Consider the following 9,652-nt stretch of genomic DNA (forward strand, 5'->3'; position numbering starts at 1 on the left):
GACAGGAAAGAGTATGATGGTTCATTTTCACCTTTCTTTTTTTTTAACATGCAACAGGCGGGTCACGTGCCTCGCTTCCGGTTCCGGTGTGCTCGAAGGAAGATTCAGGTGGAGAGAACCGTAGAGCAAAAATGGCGCTCGTGAGGTGAGTGCTGAGACCGGGGAGTCGGGGGGCAATGTGAGGTAGGGGTAGGTGTGTGGATGGCTCGGTGTGAGGTGCCTCTTTCACCTGAGCACGAGTGTGGGCCTTAACTCCTGTAGGAGTGGCGTGGCCTTCCTATAATGTGTGTGTTTGTATATATATATAAATTAGCGTGACAGTGTATGTCTGAGTGGTGGAAGGAAGGTATTGTTGGGGTAGGATGAGATTTATATAACAGTGACGTGTGTGTATGTATGTATAATAGTGTGACAGTGTATGTCTGGGTGGTGGTAGGTATTGTTGGGGTAGGATGAGATTTATATAACAATGACATATATATGTGTGTGTATATATATATATATATATCTCTATCTATAGAGATATATATATATATATATATATATTAGTGTGACAGTGTATGTCTGAGTGGTGGAAGGTATTGTTTGGGTAGCATGAGATTTATATAACAATGACATTTGGGCCGATGGTGGGGACGTTGATCCCGTTACCGCCTCTTGCCACCTGGGAATTAATGGCGGTTCCCTGTCCCGTTCCAGCTTCCTACCGGTTCCCACGCAGCTGTCCCAGGATCAGCTGGAAGCTGAAGAGAAGCTGAGAGCCCAGAAGTCCCGTCAGACAGCGCTGGTGGCGTCCCGGCGAGAGCCTCCGCCGTACGGGCATCGGAAGGGCTGGGTGCCCAGGTCTCTGGAGGTATGTATTTGGCTGAGTGTGTTGCAATGACTATGTTCCCGTTATGTTATAGCACCGTAATCTTGCACGGAGAACATGTCACTAACATTCCTTGGCCCGGTGCTGCTTATAGTCTAATCTCTGCTTTTCACTCCACAAATGCTGAGCTAAAGCAGGGTACACACTATACTATGCATTGGATGATATATCGGTCTGACACGGGCTGGAACGATAGTTTGTATACATCGTTTAGTGTTTTTAGGTCTGTCCTGCATTGCAGATGGGACGGTGCAGTGAACTACGCAGTGTAGTTACATGCAGCACGTGACAATACGTCACGCCGTTGGATGGCGGACCATTGCAGTGTGTACGGCATGGTCGATGTATTGTTACATCGCTCACCGCGCCATGCCATCGTATGGTGTGTACCCAGCATAAGTGACGCCACCGGGCCCGGCAGTGTCCAGCGATATGTACGAAGTGACCAGTGATTGGGCAGCATATACAGATTTGGTGGCTAAATTTACTTTTATTGCGTCTCCGTTCTGTCAGTCCTTACATTGGCCGCCGGTACTTGACCAAACTCAATATAAAATATTCCTGCTCATGCACAAGGCTATCAACCAAACCACACCAACATACATCTCTTATCTCAAAACCTCTCACAGCTCTGCCCTTCTGCTACATGCAAAATCTACGTCTCTCATCCACACATTACCGGCACCCAGTCATGGTTACAGGGCTTTTTTTGGGCTGCTCCCTCTCTGTGGGATGCCCTCCCACGCACAACAAGACTTTAATCTAGTCTCCAAATGTTCACTCGACTTCTCAGGTACCTTGTCATACATATTCCAGAACTAGCCACAAAACCCCCATAAGCCATTCTACTTGAATACTTCCCCTTTACACAATCCATCCATAAGTTTTACATATGTTCTCTTTCTGCACTCTTACAACCTGCTGCCCCCAGGGCAACATTGCTCTCTGACTATATCATACATCCCACAAAGAGACTCTGCAATCTGGCTGCACTAAAATGTAATATGTAGCACTGATCCTCATGTATCAATTCCCTATAGAGTGTAAATCTGTGAGCACCTCTTCTATGTCTGCCTGTTATCCCCCAGTCTTGTTTTGTTCTCAATTGTTAAGTGCAAAGGAGCCTGCTGGTGCGATATAAATGAATGTACATAAAAATAATGATAGCCCTTACTCAGGAGCCTCTGCACCCTGATTATATTGTTGAAATGAAGGTTAATCCTTCTCACCGTCTTTGCTACAGAGATTACATTGTTGTCTTTTGACCTGTGCAGGATTTTGGAGATGGCGGAGCGTTCCCAGAGGTCCCCGTGGCTCAGTTCCCTCTGGAAATGGGGAGGAAGAAGCGAATGTCTAACGCTCTGGCTGTGCAGGTGGATGCAGAAGGGAAAATTAAATATGACTCCATAGCACGCCAAGGCCAATCCAAGGATAAGGTAACGGAACTCTGCATAGTATATGTACAGGCTGAGTCTCCCATATCCAACATGCTTGGGACCAGAAGGATTTTTCCGTACTTTAGAATATTTGCACACCGTAATGAGATTTCTAGGGTGATGGGACCGAAGTCTAAACACAGAATGCATTTGTTTCATATACACCATATACCTGCAGGTCATTTTATACAATACTTTTAATGATTTTGTGCCTTAAACAAAGTTTGAGGACATTGCACCATCAGAAAGCAAAGCGGTCGCTATATCAGTAGTGCGAAAATAAAACAAATCCGTATTTCGGAACATTTGGATATAGGATACACCACCTGTATAATCTTCTTGTATCATAGAAAGCAGCCATGTCCCTGTAGTACAATTACTTTTTCATTGGTTGACATTTGACCTGAGTCTCGTATACTTCAGAGCTCTCTCCCCTATTGGATGCAGCAGTTCAGCCCATTGTCAGTGACATGGCTGCATACGTTATATTTATAGTGAAATCATTGATGCCACTTAATAAAAATAAAACTTGAGTTGTATTTAATGTTGCTGTAGTGGAAAAACAAAAGGTTCTTCATTCCAGATTTATTAATCTAAATAATATTTATATACAGTGTATCCAGCCCCTCTAGGGTAATGAGTACCCTCTGAGTATATGTCATATATATATATATAAACTACTTTATATAGTCGGACTGTTTTCCTTCATGTCCAGTTTCGTTTGAGTGGGTCTTTGTTAGAGGCGTGGTTGGTGGCTAACACTGTGTTCATTCTGTAGGTCGTATTCAGCAAATATACAGACCTGATACCTAAGGAGGTGATAGATGAAGATGACCCTGATCTTCAGAGGCCAGATGAAGAGACCGTTAAAGAGGTAAAAAATCCACTAATCGGGGGGGGGGGGGGGGAGGGGGTGCTGGGCCTACACTGACCACTTCACATCCTGCCCGTTAATGTGGGAACATGATGCTTAGAACTCCCTGTTTTCCAGCTGACAGAAAAGACCCGCCAGGCTCTGGATAAAGCTGTGTCCCAGAAGATAGCCGCTGCAATGCCGGTTCGGGCGGCAGACAAGCTGGCCCCTGCACAGTACATCAGGTAAGGTGTCATACACAGGGCAGCTGCTATTAATAATCTGATAGGGCGCCACAAAAGGTCTGCAGTGCTTTACGTAGTACATATAAAGTGTAAAACCTAATGATACAGACTCGATGACTAAGTCTCCCTATCTCTCTCCAGGTACACGCCGTCACAGCAGGGGGTGGCTTTTAACTCTGGAGCCAAGCAGAGGGTTATTCGGATGGTGGAAATGCAGAAAGACCCCATGGAGCCCCCTCGCTTCAAGTGAGTGTTTTCTACTTATGTTTGTTACCACTAGGAAATCAGAGTGACCGGTAATTAGCCCTGATTTATGTAGATGTGTAGAATAAAGGGGGTCTGAACAAACTGGGGCGAATCAATTGTTTTGGGCGCCCAATGTAGCAATTCACTTGTTTTTTACGCCAATTATCGTGTGTCACGCCCAATTAGACAGGGATCAGCCGCGTATAGCGGTTAATCCCATCTAAAGTCCTGGTTAGGGTGCTGAAACAACAGACTTTTCGCACATATCTGCTCGCCCACTCAGGAGTGGGCAAGCAGAAATGCCAGGGCCGACAACTGTTCGCACCCGGACCAACACTTTAATTGCTCCATAGGGCGCCTGACACTGACAGCCGTCGGTACTAACAATTGAATCGCCCCCATGTAATACTGAAAGGGGGAGTAATCGTATTCTCGGTCCAATGAGCTGTTTTCTTTTTGCCTTTCACCAGAATTAACAAGAAGATACCCCGCGGTCCCCCGTCTCCTCCAGCTCCTGTTATGCATTCCCCCAGTAGGAAGGTAGGTGGCGTAATAAGGATGCCCCAGTATGGTCGGTAGGAGACAATAGGTTGGATTTGGCTATTTAGCAGGGATATTAAATATCTAAGCAACATGTTATGAAGCCAGGGCAGGCGTTGTGGGTGTCCTGACTGACTTCAGGCACACAGAACAGTACAGTGGGGGAGACATTATGGCAGCGGTCAGGGAACTTTTTTACCTTTTACCCCAAAATATATTTAGATACGCCAACGTTACCCCCTTGATTTGAAAGGAAATCATATAGTTGTGCCCCTGTAGTGCCGCTTGTACAAAAAAAAAACAAAAAACACTTTAATCCCCGCTCCTACATCCGCCGCCGTCCTGTCCACCCGGCTGCTCCTCGAAACTATGGGATAGACGTCATGACATCTCTCCCATAGTGCGCATGGAGAGAGGCGGAAGTTGGAGTTCAGAAGAGAACTCCAGCCTCCGGGTAACGCGGCGCTGCAGGGAAGGAGCCGGGCGCCCGCTGGTGATATCTCAGCGGGCGTCCGGCTTAGAGCCTCCCTGAGGCATGCATGTGAATCATTATAGAATGATTCACATGCATGCCCGGCTGTCCATCCATTACCCCCAGGAATTTCATTTTTACCCCATGTGGGGTAATTTACCCCTGTTCCCTGACCACTGCATTATGGGGTGGGAATTACACACAGAATAATGACACCTGGCCAGATGAGACACTTACATGGGGGCGGGCACAGGTTCCTGCCAGGTGTTGTCTCTTATTAGATGATTTTGTTAAGCCACCACTTCTAATCACACATTTACAGAGTTCTATATAGATCACAGTGGAGATAACGCTTCAGTGATGAGAAAGGTGACACCGCTTACAGTGTATAAAAATTAGACCTATCGGGGAGGAAGCGCATACAGGGACGCCGCAGGACTATCATTGTGTCTGACGTTTCTGTGTTGGTAATAATGCTATAAATTCCATCACTACAGATGACGGTCAAGGAACAACAGGAATGGAAAATCCCCCCCTGCATTTCCAACTGGAAGAACGCCAAGGTAACAACTCTGTGACGTGCAGAGGATCTGGCTCTACCTTCTGTTGCCTGATACAGAAAGTGTGTTAGATTGCTTCAGTGATTTCTATAGTTTACATATGAAGAGACGCAGACACCATTACGGGGTATGGAACGTTTTATAGGTAACACCTGCCAGTGCCTGGATAAAACGATTGAAATCATTTTTATGTTCAGCCTCTTTTGATTAGTTTAAGAAAGGACCAGTAAATCTCATCAAAGAGAGAGGCCAGTGGGGGGGGGGGGGGTGGAGGTGGATGGGGGGGTGGGGGGGGCTTGCGGGGGGGGGGGGGGGGTGGAGGTGGATGGGGGGGGTGGGGGGGGCTTGCGAGGGGGGGGGGGTGGTGGTGGTGGTGTAATCTGTTTGTTAATCTCCTCCGTCCTCCTGCTGACTCTCCCTATGTGATTCTGGTGAGCACAGATACCGGGGGCAGGATGGATGAAGATGGGTCTCCTCTTTAATCATTAGAGAATGCTGCAGTTCTGCCCCTCCCTGTGCTGCTGGTTTAGGCAGTCTGTGTCTCATTTGTTCTGAGTGCGTTGTTGTGCCTGCAATGGGTATTTCTCAGTCCACCACCAACTCTTATTAGGCAGAGCCACAAGTTCTACCATGCCTGTATCAGTCTAGTACACAGGTTATCAATCTCTGTCCTCAGGACCCCCAACAGTGCATGTTTTCCAGGTCACCTCACAGAAGTGAAATAATTAGCTCCACCTTTGGATCTTTTAAAATGTGTCAGAGAGTAATGAATACACCTGTGCACCTGCTGTGTGGCCTGGAAAACGTGACCTGTGTGGGGTCCTGAGGACTGAGTTTGTGAACCTCTGGTCTAGTACATCAGATGGCTGTATGTTGCTTCAACAGTCAAATCTACATGTGATTTGGCTACAAATACAGGATCCTATAGGGCACAACAAATGTGGTCAGGTTGACGTCTAGTAGATCCTGACCGGTATCTATGGCTATTTTGCCTAGTTGACCACCATAATTGTAGCATGTGTGGGGCCTTTGGGCTGGATTTTACTATTTAGTGACCATGTTCTAGTTCAGGTAGTTACTAGGTTCCCGGCTCTGTTCACTTCTCAACTGCAGAGGATCCCCCCCTCCCCGTAGTGTGTGTTCTGCATGTTGGCCTGGAGCGTATTAGAATGAATGGTGTTGTGGGGATAGAGCATTGTCTTACAATTTGCCTTTGATCAGATCATACACCTTTCAGGTGCCCTTCATATCAGTCTTCCTCTGTGTCCTGATGTTTGTGCTCTCCTCAGGGTTACACTATCCCACTGGACAAGCGCCTGGCTGCTGATGGCCGTGGTCTCCAGACAGTCCACATTAATGAGAACTTTGCCAAGCTGGCTGAAGCATTATACATTGCTGACAGGAAGGTGAGTCCTTAACATAGGCCATGTACTTTCTCACCGAACTGTCCCTTTTTTCTGGTTCCTCATGACCCCCGATGTGTGCTTGTCCAGGCCCGAGAAGCTGTGGAGATGAGAGCTCAAGTGGAGAGGAAGATGGCGCAGAAGGAGAAAGAGAAGAAGGAGGAGAAGCTACGAGAGTTGGCGCAGATCGCGAGAGAACGCAGAGCTGGGATCAAGTCCCACGCCGAGAAAGGTAAGATCCGTGGCAGAGATGCCGGCTTGAGAGAGGGTGATGAAAAGCTGCTGACCCTGAGTTTCTGACCAGTTTGTCTTTTCTACAGAGGACGGAGAAGCCAGGGAGCGAGATGAAATCCGTGACAATAGGCGGAAAGAGCGTCAGCATGAGCGTAACCTGTCCAGGGCAGCCCCTGACAAAAGGTGAGACCTGTAATACTCCTACCTCCAGTATGGAAGGGGAGGTGTGCAGATGAGGCAGTGAGATCTTATGTGGAATGCCAACAAGAACATTTATGGGGCTCCAAGTGGCTGGATTAGAACCGTCCTCTCTCTTTACCTGTGTTGTGTCCTGGGAAGTAAATTTGATGATTACGTTCTGTTTGGATAAAGAATTCAGTGTCAGTTTGTTATACGCAATGTAAGCAAATTGTTCCTCCTACTCCCTGCCAGGTCCAAGTTGCAGAGGAATGAGGAGAGAGACATCAGTGAGCAGATTGCTCTAGGAATCCCCAGCCAGCGGCCATCCAGCGAGATTCAGTATGACCAGCGGCTTTTCAACCAGAGCAGGGTAAGGTCACCTATTATCCTCTACTCCACACAGCTATGAGATGTAATATGTGCAGTGGCAAACGCAGGATTTCTAGAGGGGGGTTTCCAAATGCTTGATTTTAGTGTGTGGCGCCAGTCCATGAAGAGAGCATAATTAGCATTTAACCAGCTTTAATATGCATCATACAAAGTGTATTGTGTGTCATAATTCCAGCACATACAGGATCACAGTAAGCCATTAGGTGCGGCAGTAGGGCCATCCTGCCTGAGCTAAATGTATTTGTTAGATGTGGGCACCATTCCAGGGCACGGGAGCAAGTCTGGGAGCAGCAGAAGAACCTAGCACTGCCCTGGGCAAATATGTACATATTGGGCTCTATAGCAGCACTTCCCTAACAGTGCATGTTTTCCAGATCTCCCAGTTGGTGCACAGGTTATTTATTACTGATTGATGCACGTTAAAAGATCCACAGGTGGTGCTAATTTCATTTGTGATACTGAGAAGAACATGCAGCGCTAGTAACATTGTGCTACTACAGAAAAAAAAAAGGGATTTTCCCTCCAGCACACTGCAGCAAAATCAACAAAAATACTTGAATCCTACATGATAATAGAAATTCAGAGGTATTGGTTTACATACATTTGCAAATATATGAATAAGCGCTGGGCCAGCGTCCCTAACATTATGGGGTTCACGTCCGAGACGCAGGGAACCCCAAAAGAATCCAGCCAAGGACAATCCCCAGGGCATCACACGAAAAAAGGTGAAAGTGAAGTGTAAAGTATAGTTGTGTAAAGATAATCAATAAGTGTTAATGGTAAGGGGTTAAAATTACATAAATAATAGACAAACAAATAGAAAGGTGATAGATATTTTTTTATGTGAATTAAGTGGTGATGCCCTGAAAAAAGGCCCAGCCAGAGCAACTTCGGGGGCCCCACGCCCAAATGCTCACCCCAAAATAATTGTTGCTACCTAATAGTAGCACCCACTCTGGGTCATATAATTACAAATTAATGTACTGCATAATAACAGTACATGTATAAGCTGAGAGCAGACTCGCCTAGAAGGTACCCCAGAAACCTCCTAACGGCACTATTCAGACCAACACATCCTCATAATGCTGGCTCCTTTCATGCCTCACAAAACTGCAAACAAAGAGTATGGTGGTCGCTCACATCAACTTAATGACATTGCACAGGTGCTCGTAAAGGGTGGGGTTTACACAGAGCTACAGAAAAAAAAGGGATTTTCCCTCCAGCACACTGCAGCAAAATCAACAAAAATACTTGAATCCTACATAATAGAAAATCAGAAGTATTGGTTTACATACATTTGCAAATATATGAATAAGTGCTGGGCCAACGTCAAGGCTCCTCTATACCAGCGTCCCTAACATTATGGGGTTCACGTCCGAGACGCAGGGAACCCCAAAAGAATCCCGCGAAGGACTATCGACCACCATACTCTTTGTTTCTATTGTGGTCATGGTGTGGGCTGGGGAGAGGGGGTTTCCAGGCAGACGGAACCCCCCCCCCTTGCGTTTGTGTATATATCTGGTTCCCAAATGAATGGAAGTGCTTGTGTTACCCTGTGTAAGATGCTGAGCTCTCTTCTCTTTCCAGGGCATGGACAGCGGCTTTGCAGGTGGAGAGGATGAGGTGTATAACGTGTACGATCAGCCATGGAGGGGCAACAAGGAGGTGGCACAAAACATTTACCGTCCCAAGAACAACGACTCTGATATGTACGGCCCAGATCTCGAGACTCTGATGAAAACAAACAGGTGAGAATGAAGCTGTCTTACAGCTGCTCGGGGGGGGGGGGGGGGGGGGGCAGCTGCTTGTGTTCTCTTGGGTCTGAGATGCTGACTCCATGATGCATATCTCCCCACCCCTAGATTTGTTCCAGATAAGGATTTCTCTGGCTCAGACCGCAAGCAGAGGCGTGAAGGACCGGTGCAATTTGAGGAAGATCCTTTTGGTCTGGATAAGTTCTTGGAAGAGGCCAAACAACATGGAGGTGCGAAGCGCCCATCAGACAGTGGCCGCACCAAGGAGCATGACCACGAAGGGAAAAAGCGTAGGAAGGAGTGAGGGCTGGCACAGCTTTGTACATGCTAAAGACTGGTCCACCATTATCTGTCATTGCACAGAGGCTGCCAGGAGACTTCTACATATGACCTGTCCTTTCCACTAGCAAAGTAACCTACCGTGTATATGTAATGACGTCAGTCTGGGCGCTGTAGCCGGAGTGGGGA

At 47.0% G+C, this 9,652-nt stretch overlaps 1 protein-coding gene across 1 annotated transcript; it reads left to right on the forward strand.

Annotated features, from left to right (window-relative positions):
* Positions 1–56: 56 nt before the first annotated feature.
* Positions 57–9,574, forward strand: SNW1 (SNW domain containing 1). The gene is made up of 14 exons (XM_088460897.1): positions 57–145; positions 700–853; positions 2,146–2,307; positions 3,086–3,181; positions 3,299–3,405; positions 3,547–3,651; positions 4,122–4,191; positions 5,161–5,226; positions 6,513–6,629; positions 6,717–6,858; positions 6,947–7,043; positions 7,293–7,410; positions 9,018–9,178; positions 9,293–9,574. The coding sequence occupies exons 1-14, from the start codon at positions 132–134 to the stop codon at positions 9,486–9,488; spliced, it is 1,605 nt and encodes a 534-aa protein (XP_088317023.1). The 5' UTR covers positions 57–131; the 3' UTR covers positions 9,489–9,574.
* Positions 9,575–9,652: the final 78 nt, after the last annotated feature.

The sequence above is a fragment of the Taudactylus pleione genome, unplaced genomic scaffold (assembly GCF_031769625.1).
Source record: "Taudactylus pleione unplaced genomic scaffold, aTauple2 ptg000987l, whole genome shotgun sequence".
In the NCBI taxonomy this organism is placed as follows: Eukaryota; Metazoa; Chordata; class Amphibia; order Anura; family Myobatrachidae; genus Taudactylus; species Taudactylus pleione.